Source organism: Vulpes vulpes, chromosome 4, assembly GCF_048418805.1.
Source record: "Vulpes vulpes isolate BD-2025 chromosome 4, VulVul3, whole genome shotgun sequence".
Lineage (NCBI taxonomy): Eukaryota > Metazoa > Chordata > Mammalia > Carnivora > Canidae > Vulpes > Vulpes vulpes.
In genome coordinates, this window is record NC_132783.1 from 47,322,912 (window position 1) to 47,344,973 (window position 22,062).

At 39.8% G+C, this 22,062-nt stretch overlaps 1 protein-coding gene across 3 annotated transcripts in view; it reads left to right on the plus strand.

The window, feature by feature from the left end:
- Nucleotides 1-3,230: 3,230 nt before the first annotated feature.
- The window catches only part of UNC5C (unc-5 netrin receptor C), a 353,473-nt gene continuing 334,641 nt past the window's right edge, over nt 3,231-22,062 (plus strand). The window contains exon 1 of one of the 3 annotated variants that reach the window (XM_026015628.2): nt 3,231-4,175. In XM_026015628.2, coding sequence (XP_025871413.1) covers nt 4,052-4,175 — 124 coding nt within the window. In that variant the 5' untranslated portion in view covers nt 3,231-4,051. The remainder of the gene's footprint in view (nt 4,176-22,062) is intronic. The other 2 variants (XM_026015627.2, XM_072755605.1) reach the window with 2 other exon arrangements.

Below are 22,062 nucleotides of genomic sequence, written 5' to 3' on the forward strand. Positions count from 1 at the left end.
AATACATTTTCCGTTGTTTTTTAGGTCCTAAGCCTTAAGCTGAGAACTTTTTACACACTGGTTTAGAGTAAATAATATAACCAAGCAGTCTGTGTGCTAAATAGCATACTTTTTGGTGTAGATTTCTGGAGGGATATGCAAGGGATTTGCATGTTTAATTCCCATTAGCACCTGTCACTGGGATTTATTATCCCAGAGTTAATTCTCCACTCATTGCAGCTAGAAAAAGGAAGCCCTTGTTCATGGATTTAAATGAAGATTTTTATTTTTAAAAATGAGATGAATTTCATGTTTGTACCTCAAACACCTGCAGTATTCCAACCCTGAAAAAGTCATATTTAAATTCATTTTTGGTGAAAATTTGCCCAAACTTGATTTTATTCAACAACTAGCAAAGCCTGTTCATAATTTGAGATTTTGCTTCAATCAAGGACTTCACTCAGTTTTAAAATTTCATTGGTTCTCGTTCTTCCATTCGATATCCAATGTGTTTATTGGATAAACACCAATAGGTGTTTATTGACCACCTATTATGTGCCAGGCAGTTTTCTAGGTTCTGGATACAGGGTGGTGAAAGCATTAGGAAAAAAAAATCCCCCCCTTTGAGGAGCCTTCATTCTATTGGAGAGCATACATACATACATACATATACACAAACACATAAACCCAGGCATACACATAGACACACATATGTGTACTGCATATACACATACACATATGTAGACATATATCTACAAGTACATATACAGGTTTGTATAAAAGAAATGTTAGATGGAAAATCAAAGCACATGAATGCAATTAAGGCATATGTTATTTTAGGTTGTTGGCCGGAGAAGGTCTCTCTAAGCAGAGACATTTGAGCCTATCTCTAAGTGAAGTAAGTTAATAATCCTATGCTTAGAAGCCTATGCAGCACTTCATTATCTAGTTCATAAAGAAAAAAAAAAAAACAGCAAAAACCAAGCAGAATGTTGGTATACAAGGTAAGTTCTGTCTGCAACCATGGATTGTAGGAAACTATCCTGCTTGATAAAGCGGATCCATTTGCTGATACTTTTCCTGCCCCTGTTCCTGTGTTCTCACTCTCTCCTCTGTTTTCCACCTCATTTCTACACACCATTTCGCAAACCATTCTCCTGCCCTCTTTAGGCTGAATTTCAGTATTGAACTACTTTTTCCTTCTCTTCTCTTCCTCTTTTCTTTCAAGGAATTAATTTCATGCAATACCTGTCTTTGGGTACTTCAATATCCCAAACAAGATGATGTAACGGTTTAATTGTATTTAACTAACTAGACTTTGAGGATTCTTTCCTACTGAGACTTTTTGACAATCAATCAACCTATATTGATTGAGCACCAACTATATATTGGGTTCTATCTTGAGAGCTGGGGATGAAATGATGAACCAGGCAAAGTCTCTGCCTTAAAAAAAAAGAGTGAAATTCTAGCTAGAAAAGATAAACAATAAAATTGTAAATGAATAAACAAAAAAACTTTTAGGTGTTGCTACTATGATAGAGTATATGTGAGGATTTCTTAGGAATTAAGCGGCTCTGCTTCCTGGAAAAATTGCCAAACAAATATGAAATATAATCCTAAGTCCTTATGGTGATATAATCCTCAAAATAAATGACAGTATGAGGTGCCTAGCTGCACTGTCCATCATAATCGCCATTAGCTGTGTGCCTGTTAAAATAAAATTAATTAATTACATTAAAATAGCCAATCCATTCTAGCCACATTGCAAGTGTTCAACAGCCACACATGTCTAAGACTACCATTTTAGAGAGCATAAATATGAACATGTTCCTCATTGCAGAAAGTTCTGTTGGACAGCACTCATCTAGACATCATGCAGCTGATGGAACTCATCAGTGGCAAGAATAGCAGCTAACAATTTTGTGTCAGGCACTTCACATGTCTTTCACTCATTTCTCACAGAGCCCTATAAGATGGTTACTGGTACTAGACCTATCTTACAGATTAAGAAACTGAGTCACCTAGGTTTATCGTTCAGTATCTGTCACCTTGTCATAAGAAATGCTGAGAAAACTGAACTCAGTCTGGAGGCAGAAGTTATCCTTTTACCAAAAGATCATGACATCTCTCTATGGGTAAGGGAAAGTGAAGAGGGTAAAGAAGAATTTTTAGCATGACAGGCAGCGCCTCCACAGGAAAAAGAAATGGCCAGATTTGTCAATGTCTTTGCCAAGTATGACCTTTTCGGATCTATTGGAGTCATCCAAGACAGGTCTTACTGGTTAGAGGTTCAGATGGAGCTTGGCAGGCAGAATCATTGAATGCTAGCACTGAAAAGAACTTTAAAGCCGTCTAATGAAATATTTCACAGATGTAGAAACTGAGACATGCAGTTTACCTGACCTGTCCAGGGTAAAAGAGTAAGATCACAAGCCTCCTGCCCGTGTGTGTGTGTTTACACATTGCCCCCTTGGCACCAACAGCTTAAATTTTCCCTGATCTATTATTTATCACTAGTTTAAAAATGTTCTAAGCTTAGGAAGTGGTTTTCTTCTTCCCAGAATGTTGGACTGCCAATGGGTATCGACCTTTTTAATCCATCCACTTTTCCTTTTGTCTAGCCTGTCATCTTATCCACCCATTCCTATGTTCCTCCTTCATCATTACAGCAGAGATCCTTAACCTAGCTATCCAGATTAACTATCTTTTCCTTAAAAAAGAAAAAAAAAAAAGGTAAAAAAATTCATAGCAGTTTGAGCCCTTACTCACACCTTTAGGAATTTGGAAAACATGTTATAGTTTCCACCCTCACTTTAGGTGAATGTCTACACATTTTGTTATTTTGTTGCGCATTGTTTCTGGGAGTTCCAGTATCAGGTATCCTCTCGCCACCCTTTATATACTCAACATTGCCAGCCACCGGGATGCACGCAGATGCAGCTCTTTTGAAGAATGAGTTTTCCTTCAGCCTTTAGTTTCTGTTCCACTACGGAGAAGTCGCGGGCCCCCAGAACACGGAGCAGTGAGCGGCGCTGGCAACCCCAGGCTGCAGCGGGGGCACCGCAAGAGCTTCTCGCCTCCTTCCCTCCCACGCAGGACTTCAACGCGAGCCCGTGCGCAGCTTAATCAATCGCAAGAGCCCAAGCCGTAGAGCAAGTCCAGTCCCGGGGAGTCTGGCTCAGGCTTTGCTGGCGCCGCCGGAGAGGCTGGCAGGCGGCGGGCCGAGCTCGGGCGGGCTCAGCCCACAGACCGGGGCGCGCCCGCTGCGCTCGCGGAGTCCGAGCCTGGCGCGCCGCGGGAGGCCGGCGCGCTCCCACCGTCCGCAGCCGCCGGTGCCCCCAGGCTTGTCTCGCCCCGGCCTCCGCGGGCAGACCCACAGCCGCTCTCCGCCCCCGGCGCCGGGCGCGCATCGCCCTCCAATCCCCGCTTACATAAGGCGGGCGGGCGCGCTCCCGCCGCCGCTCAGCCCCCAGCGGAGTTGGGCTGCGCCCTCCACGCCTCCTCGGCGAGCGCCCCCGCGCCCCCGTGCGCCCCGGCGCTCCGAGGTGACCCTCCCCGGCAGCCCAGCCGCGGGCGTGAGCACCCTGAGGCTGGAGACCGGAAAGCTCCGCGGCGCCCGACTCCCTCCCTCCGCTCCCACCTCCTCCCACTTCTCGCTTCCTCTCCCTCCGCCGCCTCCCCCGCCCCCCCTCGCCTGTGCGTTCGGCACTGGAGAGGGGACCCGGAGAGCAGTCCGGGCTCGGCGCGCGGCGGAGCTGCGGCTGTTCCTGCTGCTGGGGGAGCGGCGAGGGGGCCGCCTGGCGCCTCCCGGACTTCCCAAGTGGGGGCAGAGCAGCCGCTCCCCGAGCCGCCAGTTAGAGGGCACGGCCCGGAGGGACCGCCAAACTCCTCCTCGGCGTCTCCTCTCCACCCCCTTTGGCTCCTGCCCTTGGAGAAAGTGGAGTGCGGCTCTCGGTCATCATTATTTCTTCGGGCTGCTTCGAGGGTGCACGGATTCAGCTGCTGCCCGGTGGGGCTCTCCGCTCGTGGCGCGTCTCCCCGAGTGGTTCCGCCCGGCACACCGCTGTCGACGATGAGGAAAGGTCTGCGGGCGACAGCGGCCCGCTGCGGACTGGGACTGGGATACGTGCTGCAGATGCTCGTGCTACCTGCCCTGGCCCTGCTCAGTGCCAGCGGCACCGGCTCGGCCGCTCAAGGTAGGGGAGTCCGCCGGGCTGCGCGGCCACCTCCCTTCGCTTCCCCGGTCCCCCGTCCCTCCTCCCTCCTCTCCTCCCCAGTCCTCCCGGCTTCCTTAATTCGCCTCGTTGCTCCCCGCTGGAAATCAGTTCCCGTCCCACTTTCCCAACTAGTCCAGAAGCTTTGGCTGCTATTTTTACTCCGTCTTCCGAGATGGGCACGGATGGACCGGGGACACACGGGGTGTGGATGCGGACACGCATCCGCCTCTGGGCTTGTGGGCGCCCCGGGTGTCTTTGGCACTCTCTGCTCCACACTCACACGTTGTTGCATATCGTACCCAGAGAGGTTTGGTTGGAGGGACTCTCGGGGTGGGTGGCGGCGTGGCCTGCCGTAGGCGCACCCTGATGCGCGGGGGCTCCCCGCGCTGAGCCGCCTCTGGGGTTGCGGGATCTGCAGCGCGTCTCTGAGCTCGCCGAGCCGCGCCAGGGCGCTCAGCTAAGGAAATGTGTCCATTACCGCCGAGGACCTGCCCGCGCCGGTGCCGCTCTGCTGCTGCTTGGGGCGCTGTGGAGACGCACCGAGCGCCCGGACCCGCCACCCAGCCTGCGGCAGGCCCCGGGCGTGCGCGCCCCACGCTCTGACCCCTTCGGAGTCTTCCTCCCGCTGAGCCGCGGAGCTCTGGGGGAACGGACTGGTTGTCCAAACCAAATACGAAACTCTCCCGGCTGACGGGCCAGTTTGTGACTCTGACATTTTAATTTAACGCGTCCGAGCTTTAAAACCAGCGACGGGGCCCGGGGTGGGGTTGGGAGGAGAGGGGTCAGGAGTGGAGGGTGGATAAGGAGGGAGGGGAAGCGCGGGGGCTGGTTGCCCTGTACCCCGAGTTTGGAGTGGGAGCGCCGCTTCCAGCCTTCCGAGCTCAGGAAGCTAAAGGAAGGGAGAAGGACGGGGAAGAGCCAACGCTGCCCCTCCGGGCTCTGTTTCGGGTCACCTGGGCCCCCCGCCATCCGGCCAAGCCGATCGCCCACCTCGGTCTAATCGCGCATTTCAGTGGTGGTCGCGGGGCCAGGGAAGGCAGCTGTTTTTCCTAGGTCGGGGGGTAAAGGAAGCGTCTGCAGCCTCCGGAGGTAGTTCGGGGATCCCGTCCTCTCGGTTGCACTTCCCAAATTTGGAGAGCAGGGAGGCGCGGCGCTGGCTTGGCAGTGCCCCCGCGCTGCCCCGACGCTGGGGGTTGAGGACAGCGGACGCCCCGCGCGGGCCCGGCGCCCGGGGGAGAGGGCCCTGGCGGTGCAGGGGGCGCCCCGCGCTAGCGAGTGTGGTCCCGGGGAGCAGGTAAGTGATTAGCGAGGCTTCGTGAATTAGCGATCGCTACTTCGGGAGTGAATTCTCCTGCTGCCTAGCTGAGTAGCCGCGCTCATAAATCCTTCCTTCCCTTCTCACCAGATGCCTCCCATCCCCGAGGTTGTGCCCTGATTTTCTTATGCATACTTCCAGAGCTCATCTGTCTGTCCGTTTTACAGAGGAATCATATGAACCTTTAGATTTCCTGAAAATGGTAAGAAGTTCTCTGGGTTGCAGCCAAGGGTGCTTAGAGAGGAGTGTTTGGAAGTTTAAGTGAACAACCTGATGAATAGTGGTGAGATCCATCGCGTGACTCCCGGTGGGAATCGCCTACTGTTAGTGGGCGCACAAAGGATCCGGCCTAGGGGTGGGGTTCAGGTGGGGGTGGGTCGGAGGAGGACTGGGCGGTCAGAGAAATGCTTGGGAAAAGGACGAGTTAAAGTCCCCAAAGATGCCCAAAAAAGAGCCATAGGATTCACTCCTAGAGCTTACTATAGCCAAATTAAAAAGACGGGTTGGGGGGGGGGGGGGCGGGAATCAATAAAGATAATCAAACAGGAGATTGTAAGTGGATTAATATTGAAAGAAGGAAGGATAGGTTAAAAGAGAATAGGCTCCAGACGGACGACGGACCGCGTGTGCCGGTTGCACTTTTCTTATAGACCAGGCAATCCAAAGATTGGGGATGGAACCTACTCCTGTAATCTTACATGGAAAAATAAAACATATCCTGTTGGGAATGTGCATTTCAGTGGTGTTCTTCTCCATTTAGTTGGTTTAGTTATTTCAGTTTCTGGTGAATAAACTATTGTGTGTTTGAATCTTGTGGTCCTGCAAACACTATACTAGGGCTTTTAGCTTTGTTATCTTCCATGTTTCAGGACACCAGCTCTTTGACTGTTATCTGTTGGGTACTACAAATGTAGAAAGCCCCAAACTCGGCTATTATCATCTTCCCTCTAACCATTTCCCAGTCGGCTTACTACTGAACCACTAGTACACTTTCCTCTCAGAGTCACACTTTTACATCAGTCTGGTGTTCAGACCTCCTTTTCCTTCTAATGCCTTCTCCTTTCTCTTCTCTCTTTGGACTAGCACAGTAGGGAAATAAAAGATACTATTGCTCGCTTAAGGTAGGATTTCCATGTGTTGAACACTTAAAGATGGAAATGAACTATTTTTATGAATGAAACTACATATGCAATTAAGATGAGAAAGTTAATTTAAGTACTTGACAATGTGGAGGAGATTTATTCTGTTGTTAGAGAACTACTAGAAAAATTAGCAGTTTTAGAAAATATGTATGTCTTCAGTGGTAGCCAAAAAAACAACAGATGTTTAGGATTTTAAAAAAATGCATAACAGGCATTATTTGTGAGTGTACTGGGTTGTGTAATTGTAGTTTATGTGAAGACACCAGTCATTTTATTCAGGTCCTTGGGAGATTCTCCAGGCTTTAAGGCAACAACTTTCTCCTTTCTGGCTATGCCTTAATTATTTCATTCAGAATTGCCGGAAACTCCTAGCTCCAGGGAATTTGTGTTGTTTCTGACTTCCAAGAATGAAAGATTTTACTAGGTCAAGAGAGAGAGACAGACAGAGACAGAGACAGAGAGAGAGTATTTGATTAGTGTGTCTCAGAGTTAGTGCCCTCCTGTTTTAGAAAAGCATTTATTTCTGGATTACACAGCACTGATAGTATGCTTATCTAGCACCAACTAGTGTTATGAGTGTTAACATCACCAAAGTCAGGACAGAAAATTAGTGAAGACTATAATCATATTGGGAATATTTACTTTTATCATACGTTAATGTGTGTCTGTGTGTGTGTATATATATATATATATATTTTAAAACAAATGTTATACTTCTTCCTACAGTAGAGTAGAAATTACTTTCACACATTTGTGAATATTGCTGTGGTACGAATAGACAATTGGCATGAAGGATAACTGTATTTCATTATAATTATATCATGGAATTCCTCCATTTGAGGAGTAGGGTAAATTCATAAAATCACATTTGAAATTTGTGATAAGGAAAACCAGGTTAGTTCACTTTTGTTTAGAAAAAATAATTTCAACAATTTCACATATTTTAGCTTAAGGAATGCTTAAAACGCTTCAGAGGATAAACTTTTCAGATACTTGCAAAGAATAAAGAACTATCAGATTTTTAACATTCACTGATTCGTCTTCTGTATTCTGGATACTGGGGATTCAGCATTCAACAAGACAAGTTCTTCAAGTATCATTTTAGTCTGGAAGCTTGAAGTCCTGATCAAAACTCACACTGATCTTTTTTTAAGCAACCCCCCCCCTAAAAACATAAAGGAGGTGTGAGCTCTACCAGAAAGCCCTCCTAGCTTATTTAGAATGATTGTTGAGACTTAAAAATAACTGTTCTCCAATTTATGCTACCTTCTCCAATTAGTGCCAGCAGCCAGAGTGTGCTCTATTAGGCCTGAACTGCGTTTAGCACTTTTCTGATTTAGGTCATGGCTTTGCTGGAGCAGCAGAGGGAGTCACTCTCAGAAGAAACATTACAATTACAGGCTGCAACCACTTAAGGAAGATAATAGGGGAAACTAGTAGGGGTGGGGATTGAGCCAGAGCCTTGCCTTGCAATTTTAAGCTACGTCTTTTATTTATTTATTTATTTATTTATTTATTTATTTATTTATTTATTTATAGTTTGACTTTTGTATTTGTGGCAGCTAAATACAAATCGCCACAAATTAGAAACCCATTAGTTCATTTGGATAGTGTGCGATGTTATAAGTAAAATTCCTTTTTTTTTTTTTTTAAAGATTTTATTTATTTATTCTTGAGAGAGAGAGAGAGAGAGAGGCAGAGACACAGGCAGAGGGAGAAGCAGGCTCCGTGCTGCTTGGAGCCTGACGTGGGATTCGATCCCGGGACTCCAGGATCACACCCTGGGCTGAACACAGGCACTAAACTGCTGAGCCACCCAGGTGTCCCAATATAAGTAAAATTCTCAAACAATTGTTGTGCACTTATTATTTCCCAGACTGTGTGCTATTTGTTAGGGACACAGTGTTGAAAGAGACGGTTTCAGCCCGCAAGGAAGACAGATGTAAAAGCACATAATTATAATTTACTTTCTGCAATGAACATAGGTATAGTATTTTCTGAATTTGAGTATCAAAGACAGAGAACATAGGTCAGGCTAGAGTCCCGCTGGAAGTGGTGGTGGTAATTCTAAAATTTCTAGGCAGAAGAACTTATGGATGGCAATTTGGCTTGAAGTGGAATGTTCTATTACTAAGTTTGCAGTGCAACTGTCTTACTTATATTAAATCTTACTTAGATTTAATATATATATTTGGTCTGGCTTTGGGGAGGCACAAGCTAAGGGCTGTTAATGGTAAGTGCCCACTCTTTTGGTTGGCTTAGTGTTTATCAGTGTCTCCTAATCCTGCTTCTGCCACCTCCTAGTTGTGTGGCCATGGGTGGCACATTTAGCTTCATCCATGCCTCAGTTTCCACAGATATAAAGTGAAGAGAATATATACTATAAGTCCTATTATGATTGAATGAGTTAATACATGTAAATTGTTTAGAGCAGTGCCTGGCGCACAGAAAGTAAACATTATTATTTGGCTTCTAACTCTGTAAACCACTGGCAAAGAAATCTAGAAGTTAAAAAAAAAACTAAAGTCAATAATTTTGAACTCAGACTGGGGATTGCTGTAGACTCTGCTTCCCCAAAAGCAACAAATGAAGCTGCCTGAGGAGTTGTTCCAAAATAGATCACTGCAAACTCCTGGACAATGACGTGCAATGGTTCTTTGAACAGTCTGGGGGAAGCTCTCTCCCTTCATAACCCTATTTCTTCCTTTCTACTCTCTCTGGGAAAATTAACCTAATGCCAGTTCTAAAAATGCCATGTTGAGTCACTGCCGGTTAAATCCTGGCTGCAAGCTCTACCCTTGGCTTTCTGTCTTTACAATGAATATTAAAAGATAACTTTTCATAAATCCATAAACACTTTGTGGAAAAAAATCAAGTCCCAGGCTTTCAGATAGGGATTTAGGGAAAATCAACCCTTTATGCAAATGTCAATAGTTTTCCTTTAAAAAAAAATGGGCAAAGGTGTATAGTCTAAAGAACATAATAGAATGTATGTAAAACAACACAAAGAAACATAAGGAAAAATAGAAAAATAGGTTGACTTGAAGGCATAACAGATTCACCAGGACTTTTCATATGTTTGAATTAAATTTGCAATAGATGTTAGTATCATAATTTAGAACAACATGGATTATCTAGATGACATATTTTGAAACTTTCACATTGAATTACTTCGTGTTGTTTAATGCTTATTGTTATTTTTTCGTATTTAGAGGGAATGTTATTTTCTGGCTAACATTTATGATAACACTAGAGATTTGTGGGGTATTTAATGTTACTTAGAGTGAAGACGGATCTTTTTTCCCGTAGTATTTTCATTCTGCTTTTAATTTTTGATTGCATGTTCTACACTTAAAGATCCCCGGATTTCTCACTTGCTTTCTTTGTTATCCTAACTTCTTAGAATTATGTATGGACTCTTCTTTGATTTCCTATTTTTTGGGGGGGTTTGGTGTTGCTTATGTATTTGTGGAGGAAGGCTACATGAAACTGAGACCTCTAGAATTATCCCAGTATTGCTTAGTTCAAGGATATTAAATTAAAGCAGAGACTTACAGAAACTCGGTGCCATTTTTTATGTGACTTTTTTGAAGTGAACTAAGTTTGCCTTTAGCAATATTAAAATACTACTCTCTCCTTTTTTTCTAGGTCTTAATAAATGCAATAATTGAATAATTTATAGTTTTATTATTTTAAATATTTGTCATCTCCTCATTTATGGAGATTTTAATACAAACATTTTGTGATAATAATTTTGTGAGGGAACAAGATCAGATATAGTAAACTTTTTTTATTCTCTGTACCTGATTTTTTTATTCTCTGTACCTGCTCTCAGAAGAATTTTTTCCTTTTCATGAAAACCTAATATATTATGTTGACAATATTCTGATTCTTTATAAACAAAATGTTAGACAATATGGTTCTGTAATTTCAGGTTTGTAAAAAGAATTGGGTTGAAGTTGTAATGCGGTTTCTCATCTTAAGCATTCCTGCCCCCACAAAGTTGCTACCATAGGATTATATAATGAGGTCTTGAAATACACAGAGAATGTCTCCAGATTTTAGAGGTACCTAAAACATATCCTGTCTTCCACATGGAATTTATAGTGTTAAAGTTATGGTAACAGTAATTAAATTGAAGTTATAATTTGGAAAATGAGCTATAGCTTTGAAAGTGCCAAATATGTAGATATTTGTCCTTAATGTCATTATACCTTTTACTAGCAGTGAGCAGGGAGCAAAAGTGCTTTGTGTGGCAAAAGTGAAGTCTAATATCTGAAAACCCAAATGTTTGGGGAATACCCTCTTTTAATTAAATAACAACCCATATCTCCATGCAGCGTGGTAGGGGAATATGAAAGTGAGGGGAACCAGGTGAGACTTCATTATATCGGTGTGCCTGTTAGAGTTCTCATTCTAAATATGAAGGTTCAAAATAATCATGTTAATAGATGATATTGACTAATCAAATTTAACTCCAGAGTAACCAGTCTTATTTTAAAACGTTGTGAAGATAGGAGTTTTTACCTTCATTAATCACTGTCATTTGGATCCTGTGGCTAGTTTCATTTCTCAGCAATTATGAAAACCATAAAAATACCTCATGTAGATAAACATGTATTACCTTCTCTTCTAACTAAGGATGTTAAACAACAGAGACTCCCTCAGCACATTTAACAAGTTTATTGATGAATGCTAACATTTCTCAGTTTTAGTTGGTCTTAATTGATTATTTAATCATGAACTGCCTGAACTCAACTATATTTTTTTTTGTCTTTTTTTTTTTTCTGGTCAGAAGAAAAACCTTATATATGAGCATTCCTTTCCAATAAAAAAACAGATTAGTGCTGGCATATTAAAATACATCTGCAACCCAGTTATAAGGGCAAATATGTCCACTAATGGAAATGCAGGTGTTTTTAAAAATTCAAGAAAATGAGCATGTATAGTAATATAAAATAAAAAAGAATAGCATGGAAGTAAAGTATGCCATTTGCATAGAAACGCAATAACTTTAAATTAATTCATAATATATATTCTCCTAGACCATGGAAATTTAGTGCAACGTGATAGATGTGTGATGCGATAATACCCACTTATAACTACAAGAAATAATGAATTACGTTCATGTGTAAAATTAAAGGGAGCAATTTTGGACAATTCTAATCTCTGAATTTGCAGATTTGTTTGTCCTTGTAATAAAGTGAGTATTTTAAATCACTCTCTTATCTTTTTAGAATTCAGGAACCTAAAAGAAATCCTTTCTGCAACTAGATCAAAGAGTACTCTCTTTAACAGGTGGTACTCTCTCTCGCAGGAACTAAAAACTGTCATCAGTGACAAAGTACTTGCTCTTTTATTATATGTGATTTTCAGAGCTCTGTATTACATCTGACCCATATCAAGCAAGTAACCAAATTATTACCACAACAAAAAGTTTATGATTGGGAAGATAGAGTAAATAATGGTCCTTTCACTTTGAGCATTATGTCTGTGTGAAGTCCGTTGACATTTTAATTTAGCTTTTGATAAGGGGAAAATGATATATTTTATCTTCCACTGAATAAAGAGTTTGCCAAATATCCACATCATAGCCATCCAGTGGAAGTGCTCATGTTTAGCAAGCAGCAATCTTGAAGTGATCCTAAATAAAACAGTAATTATGCCTGTTGTTTTCTTTAGCAACTTTCCTTCTTCCTTCTAGATCTCCATATGATGATGAAAGAATATAAGCTTTAAAATGTATTAGGGATCAAATTCAATGATTGAAAGAGCCTAAGACATTTCCTTGCCAGGCTACCACAGCCATTACCGACAGAGCATGCAGTGTGGTGGAAAACAGAAGTTCATTTCAGTTACTGCTCTCAGAAGCTGAGGAAAAACAAGCATGTTCAAATGATTTATTATTTTTACTATCTGGAATAGAGACCTTAAGTCAGTATTTCATCATAATATTATTCAACAAGCCCTCTGACTTGCAACTTTCATCTGAATAAGAGTGTTGATCTGCACCTATTTCAGTTAACATAGCAGAAGAACTTGGAAAGTACTTGAAAGGTGTATACTTGGAAAAAATTATGTTTGGATTTTATTTGGACCTGTTTGAGCCTGATGTGCTTGTATGAGAAATCTAGACTTAATTAGTGGTATACTGATATAAGGTGTCTGACAGTCTATTTCACTAATAATAGAATATATAACTAATCCTTCAGTCGTCATTATAAAATGCACCCATTTCCTGAACTACTCTGTTAAACATTGTCATTAGTAAGAATACGAACATTGTATTTTTAATCTAATGTACATAAGAAATCCAGTAGCACTTTTAGAATTATATAGGAGTTCTTAAGGACGGTCCTTCCACAGGAGAATTTGCATAAGTGGAATTTTATCTTTCATATGATTATAGTGTATTTATAAAAGTATCATGTATGTCTTTCTTTACATATTGATCAAAATATTTATTTTTGTTTAGATTTACATGCAGATGCATACATTTATGTAGAATTAGAAGGACCACAGTGAAGAAAATTATAGTTTACTTATTATAATAAAAAAATAAGAAGGATGGCTAGGAAAAGTTTTAACAATAGATATGTTTTCCCAGTAGAGGTGAGGATAATCAGTTCATGGGATTTTTAGAAATGATGATAAATGTGAAAGATACATGTCATTTTTTAATTTAATTAAATGTCTATAGAATTATTTCCTAGGGGGTATTTTCAGGCAGAGTCTTAATGAAATGAAGAGTTACAAGGAATAGACATATACAGTTCACTAATTCCCTGTGAGCATATATATGCTGGCACAAATTGTGTGTGTATGTGTATATGTGTAACTATTTTTGTTTTAGGAGAGCTTTTTCGAACAGCCTTGGCAATATCCTTAGAAAGCAAAGAGAACCTATCAAAAAATTAAAATAAAACTTAACTTATAAAACAAATTCATAAAGGTAGTCATTGAACAGGGAATCAAATTTCATCACTTCTTTCTAACTGAAAATTTATATTCTACCTTTCTGCAAAAAGTTCCTCTCTCTCTGCCAGGTGCTAAGTCATTAGCGTAGTGTCCAGTGGCTTATGTGTAGAAACAAGTTTTCTCCTGTATTCCAAGTGACAGAAACTAAGGCATCCCCGCTTTCCCTGGCTTGTTCCAACCTGGGGCAAAATTCTCATTGTTTCTTACCCAGTGGACTATGATTTGTTGATCAAGAGAAAACAATAACTTGCATGCATGAATGCGTAAAATCCTCCATCCCTGTCCAGGTACTCTCTGGAAGAGCTATTTCCCTAGTAAGCACACTTCTGAGGTGTTCTCTTTTGTGAGCTGATTGAAGAGAGATCAGCTGTGTGGTTCTTTCCTGAATTCAGGGATGATTTGTTTGAACTTCTTAATCAAATATGGAGTTATGTTTTCAGACTGCAGAATATTTGGTTTTCTTGGACTTCCTTAGATGTTGCACATCTTTCTAGATATCTCCATTACATCCATTGAAAAATTTATTTAAATGAACAAAGATAAAGTTAATTGAGGGGGTGAAAGGTTGTTACTAATGAGAGAATATACAGAATTTCATTCCAGATAGAGGAAGCAATTATACTTCCTTGCTTTTTTTTTTACTTCCTTGCTTTTTATATTCCATATTGTATTAAATGCTGATTAATATATAAATATTTATATGATACATCAACATGTGAATACATATTAATTATTGCCATACATTTTCATATCACTTGGTGTTTTTGAACTAGAATTTTAAAAGATGCAAATACATGCTATGGTTCAGAATATTGTCTTGTATGTTCTCTTATCATACGTGTCATACATTGTTGGATGATGTGGGGTTCTCATAACAAAGTATGTAGGACTCTGCTAAGAATGGCAAGATCAGTGATAATGCCTCACAGAATTTTGTGATTACAAGTCTAAATGCTAATGAGGGTGGTTGCCTGCTTAATGCTGATCTGCAAGGTTCAAAAGAGGGCCTTAAAGATAACAGCAGATTCCAGAGTCCTTGAGTTTGTTTTGCATTCAGTGACAGTCACTAAATTAGGGAAAGGAATGTTCAAACAACACACTTGAGGAAAAGTGATTTTTATAGAAAGGAGCCATTTCTGCTAATAGCCAGTAACTGCACGTAACCCCTCTGACATTAAAAGTCCATTAGCTAAGCCCAGTTTAAATAGCAGCTGATGCAGTGTCAGCTAAATGTACATTGGAATTTTTTCATATAATGCAGTAAGAACAGTTCTGTAATTTTTTTCTAAAACTACATACATTAAGTAAAACAAATGTCATCTGATAGCAGTGGCAGGGCTGCTAATAAACAGGCAGAGATCTGTGATGAAACAAAAGTAACAGTCTATATAAGAAGAAGATAATAAATGGTAGTGATGGTTTTAAAAGGAAGTCTGAGAAAAATCATATGGAGAAGCTGAAGCTGACATCCAGAAAGAGTTGTTTCCTTGGAAGCACATAATAACATGCACTACTTTGAGATACTCATTTTGAGTGATGTGATTTTTTAAATTACTATTAACCTCAGTGTTTAATTTTTCAGTGCACTTGGAAACAACAGAAAGGCCCCTCTTTAGGCACTGGGATGTGTGTAAATGAGGGTAGGGGAGACACAGGTGACTGAGAAGAGAGAAGAGGAGAAAACGTGAAAATAGAGGTATAATTTCATTTGTGTTAGTATTTTAAGGTAATGACCATGGTACCATTTTTAAAAGCACTCTGATGTTTCCTGCAATGAAATCAAAAGCTAAAAATGTCCATTTTACACCTTCCCCTCCCATTGTTTCCATCTTTGGGATATTTTCTCGTCTCCATTTGATCATCTGAAAGATAAGACGTTTTGCTGCAAATTGTCTGAGAATCCAAGAATCTTTAATAAATCATCTTAAAGAATTCTCAAAGACAGCATTCGGTAACTATAAGGCCATTGTGGAGACAAAGTGTGAGAGTTGCTTAGTAATCTGGCATGTGAGTTCAGAACAGGTCAGTAATTATCAGTGGTTGTCGTGCTTACACAACTATAAAGTATTCCAAGAACCTCCATGCCGACCCTCCATTATCAGACCATTCACTGCACAGGCAACAGTGGGGAGCCCTGCTAAAGCTTATAACCTCAATCACTTGGCATAAGCTTTGCGTATATTTTCACATGGTCATTTGGATTCTAATCACACTTTTAGGGCTCAGAATTATTTATCAATTTATTTATAAATTTGAGAATTTATTCATAAATCTATTTAAGTCTACCCTGTGCCATTTATTTATAAATTTTAGTCAAGCTTGAGATATCACATGACCATTTATTTTATTTTTTTAAAATCAATTTTTCTTTATATGATAAAAAATAACAGCTCACATAAACCTGCATTGCTTGGCAATGAAAAGAAAGGAAACAAAAGACAAAAAGGAAGAGAAGGACTACTGTTTAATCCTACTGGGGTGGCAGAGATCTCCTTTTATATTCAGATTTTCATACAAGCATTTCTTAATAAAATCAAGACATATTCTTTTTAACTCAGTTCAGGCCATTTGTAAGGACTTATTCTGAATGATTTGGAAGCTTACATGGGCAGTTTACGCAATTAAATTCCTAACCAAAATCCCATTTACTCCCATATTGCATGGGGGACTTGCTGACTAATCTCATCTTTAGTGTGTGACTTGAACATTAATAGCAGATGGATATATGCCTCAGTTCAACCAGAGAGGTTTGCTTTTTAATTCTTTTTTTTAACTGTCTCTTATTTTAATTTTTTTTAAAGATTTTATTTATTTATTCATGAGAGACACAGAGAGAGAGGCAGAGACTCAGGCAGAGGGAGAAGCAGGCTCCATGCAGGGAGCCTGACATGGGACTCGATCCTGGGACTCCGGGATCACAACCTGAACCAAAGGCAGACGCTGAACTGCTGAGCCACCCAGGGATCCCTGCTTTTTAACTCTAAACTCGCTTTATTTTTTCAGACTACAGCATCTGCTAAAAGTGACAATTTTTAATATTATTTTAAATATTTTATTTATTTATTCATGAGAAACAGAGAGGCAGAGACATAGGCAGAGGGAGAAGCAGGCTCCCTGTAATGTGGGACTTGATCCCAGGAACCCAGGCTTATGACCAGAGAGCCAAAGGCAGGGGCTTAGCTGCTGAACCACCCAGGTGCCCCTGTTTTTCTTTTTCTATTGCATAAAACTTACTTCTATTTCAAGATGACAAAGGATACAGGCCATATTCAAATATGGCCACAAAAAAAGTTTGCACACTTCTATGAACCAGTATTATGAAATTAAATTATGTTGGAAATAAAATGATCCTAGACTGATTGAAATAAGACAATTATTATATTAGAATGTGGAATAGTTTTTTGGAAAAATTACCCTGCAACTCTGCAATGTTAATACACTGTTGCTTTCTTGGGTACCCGTACAAATGTGTGGGTTTTTGTTTTTGTTGTTGTTGTTGTTGTTGTTTTGTTTTGTTTGTATGAAGAATTACATTAAAAAATTGGAGTGTATACCATATATAGTATGGTTTGGTGCTAAATTGCATTTATTTATGCTTGGAAAACTTTTTTTTAAATTATCTTTGCTGATGCCTATTCTTTAATGTGATTTTCATGACTGTTTAGAACGGTGAATGGTTTTAGCTTTCTCTCTTTCTTCTGTTTTGTAGTTTTACATTTCCTTTTCTTGATTGTCAGGAACTTAAAAACATATTAGATGTATGCATATGTGTGGACCCAGTAATCTCCTAACAGAAGACATTAATCATTGAAAAACTATTAATGTCTACAGCTGAGAGTATTCACGTGGTAACTGGGCTAGGGCAATAGTAATAGCAGCTTTTATGTAAATCTCATGGTAAAGGGGGAGCAAAGTGCAAAACTCTAAGCTTGAAAATTGCATCCAAGTTAAAAATTTCTTCGTTTCTCTCCACATTGGCAAGTAGAATATCAGAATAATGATAGTTATTTCCACATAGAATTGTGAGAGTTAACAGAGTTATTAAAAGTGAGTAATTGAGCCCAGTGTGTAGGACCAGATAAGCATTTAATGTACATTAGCAATTGTTGTTGCTGTGGCTCTTGTATTGTCATTACATATGTCTATACTATACAGTGATTTTCGTTTGGCACTACAATGAAAATCATTGAATATATCACGAAGAGAGAGGATTGGGTGTTGGGAATACCATCAGGTGGGAAAATGCCAGATGAGCCAACAAAAACATACTGTCACAGGTAGAATTCTTACAAGAAATTGGTCGATTTTAAAATCACATTTTTATCCTCAGCTGTGAAAATTTAATGGATCAGTAAACCTTTTTGGAAAGTCACCATATGTTTATTTCAGTTTTATGGACAATCAAGTTCACCTACTTTTTGGTGCCAAATTCTGAATTTAGAATATATTCCACTGAAGCTAGTATGGAGAGGTGGTGGGTGGCTCAGTGGGTTAAGCATCTGACTCTTGATTTTGGCTCAGGTCATGATCTCAGGGTCATGGGAGTAAACTCTGCCTCTGGCTCTGATTCCTCTGCACTTAGGATGGAGTCCCCTGTCCCTCTCCTTCTGCTTCTCCCCCTACCCTGCCTCACTCTCGCTCAAATAACTAAGTAAATAAAATATTTTAAAAAATTGATATTAAACTTCAGTGAAAAAATCAGTTCATATTTTCCTCCACTAGAATTAACTTTACTTGTAAAGACAAATATGGATAAAAAGGCTGGGAAAGAAAAATAGCAGATTCTTTACTTTTTTGCTAACATTTAAATTCTTTCTAGAGGAATAGAAACAATTCAACTTCTTCACTTATATCAGTAACTTTAACACACCAAAGCATTTACTGATCTTAAGGTAGAAGCAAAATTTATTAAACAAATTTCTTTTTTTTTTATTAAACAAATTTCTAAGCAAGGTCAAAGTTCTTATATTTGTCATGGTCTTATTATAATACAGGCAAAAAAGAGAAATTAATTAGATATCAAACTATTAAATATATATGTTGTGACAGACATTTACTAATTATGTTAAATGCTGCATTTAATAAAGTATATTTCTTATGGATTAGTTCATGAACCAACTGTAGCTGAATTATGTAGTCTCTCAATGGTATACATGTATTATTTATGATTTACAAGGAGGGAAAAGGGACAAAATTCACAAAACAGTTCTGTTTGAAAAAGTTTTTCAGCATGTATTTTAAAAATGAGAGTTGCTTAAGTAACAACCCTATTTTGAAAAAAAAAATTATGGACATAGAAAATACTTTCAGGTCCAAACAAATTCAGTATTATATAAATTTTTTAGTTCACAGACATTAAATAATCCCTTTTTTGCTTTTGTTTTATATTCCTTAAAATGCTTCATTGTAAAATTAAAATAAGACAAAACATAAAATCCTTTTTCATCAAGATGTGTCAAATTTGATAGGAAAAACATAATCCAAACATTCATAACCCAAAATAATGCAGTTGTACACCTTTAAGAAATAGATCTATAATACATGCATTAACTAAATAAACAGGGTAACTCATTCACTGCACCAAAATGATATGCACACAGGAAATACTTTAAATAGATGTGTAGAACACCAATTCCTGTCATTTTCTTTGACCAAAAGCAAAGTTTAACACTTTTATTTTTTAACACTAACTTTTCTTCCTCACTTTTCTCAAGTGCAGTGCTATAGGAAACATCCAGCTTCTTAAAGGGAAAAATAATAAGAATTCCGGAATCAACAGTTTGGTTTAGTCCCTACGTAATTACAAAAACCTCTTGTATTTATAGGATCCTATTCCATTTAAAGAACCTAACAAAGCAGCCTAGGATGTTTTTAATGATTGATTAAACTGTTAATTTGTTTCTGTTTTGTTTTGCTGTATGTAATATTTGGTTTGTAGTAGTTTCCTTGAAAGATTTCCAGGGGAAAAAATTACAACCACTAAAAAGATGAGACTTTTTTATAACCCCTTCTTCTGGGCTCTACCTGTTTTTTGTTGTTTGTTTTTTGATAAACACAAGCTTCTCAGAACTATAGTTTTCTGAACATTAAACTGTCTTAAGAAGTTCTGTTGTGGGATTAACGAGGGTTGTTTAAAAAAATCGATATGAACAATATCTAATTAGTGCCAAAATGTGTGTTTATTTGCTACTGTTTTGTTTTGTTTTATAGTGTTTGGGGGGGGGAGCAATTCAGAAAACCAAGTTGGTATAGCAAGCAAATAAAAGTTAAATTATTTCATCAGTCAAGTATATTTAGAGACTGTATATTTATATTTGCAATCATTTAAACATGTCCAACCCCTTTTTCTAAAAGATTTAGTTATTTGAGAAAGTGCACACATGCATGTGCCTGTGCCAGTGGGGTGAAGGGCAAAGGGAGTTGGGTTGGGAGAGAGAATCCTCAAGCAGACTCCCTGGTGATCTTGAAACCAGGGAAGATCTGGTTGGACTGAACCTGGGTTCAGTCCCAGGACCCCGAGATCATGACCTGTGCCAAAAATCAAGAGTCAGAGCCTTAACCAATTGAGCCACCCAGGTGCCCCAAACATATTCAACTCTTTAATGATGTTTTATTACAAAAGATGACATATATTACCTAAATATGCTTCAGTTGGGTCCATTTCTCCCAACTGGATCTCTGAAGAAGGTTCTTCTTGCTTCCTGTCCTGCCCTACTCCCTTCTGTCCTCCACATAGTTGTCAGGCAGATTCTGACAAGTGTCATCAGTGGACCTCATTTTCTTAAAACCCTTTGGTGACTTTCCATGGTGTCTGGAATCAGTTCTAAAGTTCCTAACACTGCTGACAAAGATATGTATTCTTATACTTCTAACTTAATTACTGGAACTCCTCTATGGTTATCGTCTCCTCAGACCATTCACTTGCCCCAGATCTGCACAGATTGTTCCAGTGCAGATCTAGGAGGAAAAATCCCTCACGAATTTTTTTTTAAAGCATTTTGTTGGATTAATACATATTTTGTTTATGCATAAATAACATATCTTAGAGGGACTTTTGGTGACTACTTATGGTGGTACAGTTAGTGGGAAACGTTCCAGGTTTTCTTCATCATCCACTTTTGAAAGCTGCTGGACAGTGAGCTGAATATGAAGTTAGGTGGAAAATGAGGACAGTCTCAGCAGTGAAAGTTCACCATCTCTTAGAGGCTACCTAAAAGGCCAAGCTCCTTACCCTTCCTTCAGAAAATCATTCCTAACTTCATATTGTCTGACCTGTAAGTCGGAGCTATTACGTAGTGAAGAACTGGGACGCCTGGGTGGCTCCGTCGGTTAAGCATCTGCCTTCTGCTCAGGTCACGATCCCAGGGTCCTGGGATCAAGCTCCACATCAGGCTCCCTGCTCAGCCTGCTTCTCCCTCTCCCTTTGCTGCTCCACCTGCTTGAGCACATGCTCTCTCTCTCTCTCTCTCTCTCAAATAAATAAATAAAATCTTTTAAAAAAATAAGTAGGAAAGAACTTGGATTCTCTTATAGTTGAGGGAAATAAATCTCACACAATTGACAGGTAACCTATGTGGCTACAGTTGGACGCTAACTAGTCTGATCAAGTTGCCAAAACACAGATGGAGAACTAAAAAGGTCTATGAGTCAAATAGCACCCCAGAATCCCCGAGAACCGTTTTGATTATTTAGTTGTAGAACTCTGTCATGTGGAATATTGCTAAATAAAATTGATTTTTGTATCATATGATGAAATGGTTTTATGTTCGGATTACTGTTGTTTGAAATATTGCCTTATAGAGTATTTCTTTCCACTATAAATAAGGCTCTTGTATGTATCTTAGTCTATTAAGGCTGCTACAAAAAAAAAAAAAATACCACAGACTGGGTGACTAAAACAGAAATTTATTTCTCAAAAAAAAAAAAAAAAGAAATTTATTTCTCACAGTTCTGGAGGCTGAGAATCCATGGTCAAGTCACAATCATGGTCATGTGGCTAAGGACCCACTTCCTGGTTCATAGATGGCCATCTTCTCCATGTGTCCTCACATGGTGGAAGGGGTGAGGGGTCTCTGAGGATCTGTTTTATAAGACCACTAATCCTGGGGTGCCTGGAAGGCTTAGTTAGTTAAGCATGTGACTTTGGCTTAGGTCATGATCTCAGGGTCTTGGGATTCAAGTCCCACATGGGATTCCATGCTTAGCAGGGAGTCTGCTTGTCCCTCTCCTTCTCCCTCTGCCCTTCCCTCTGTACTTGTTCATGCTCTCTTTCTCTCAAATAAATAAAATCTTAAAAAAATAAAGAACACTAGTCCCATTTGTTAACACTCCACTCTCATAACAGTATCTTTCCAGGGCTCTACGTCTCAATACTATCATCTTTGGGAGTTAGGATTTCAATCTATGAGTTTGAGGTGGGGGACACAAATGT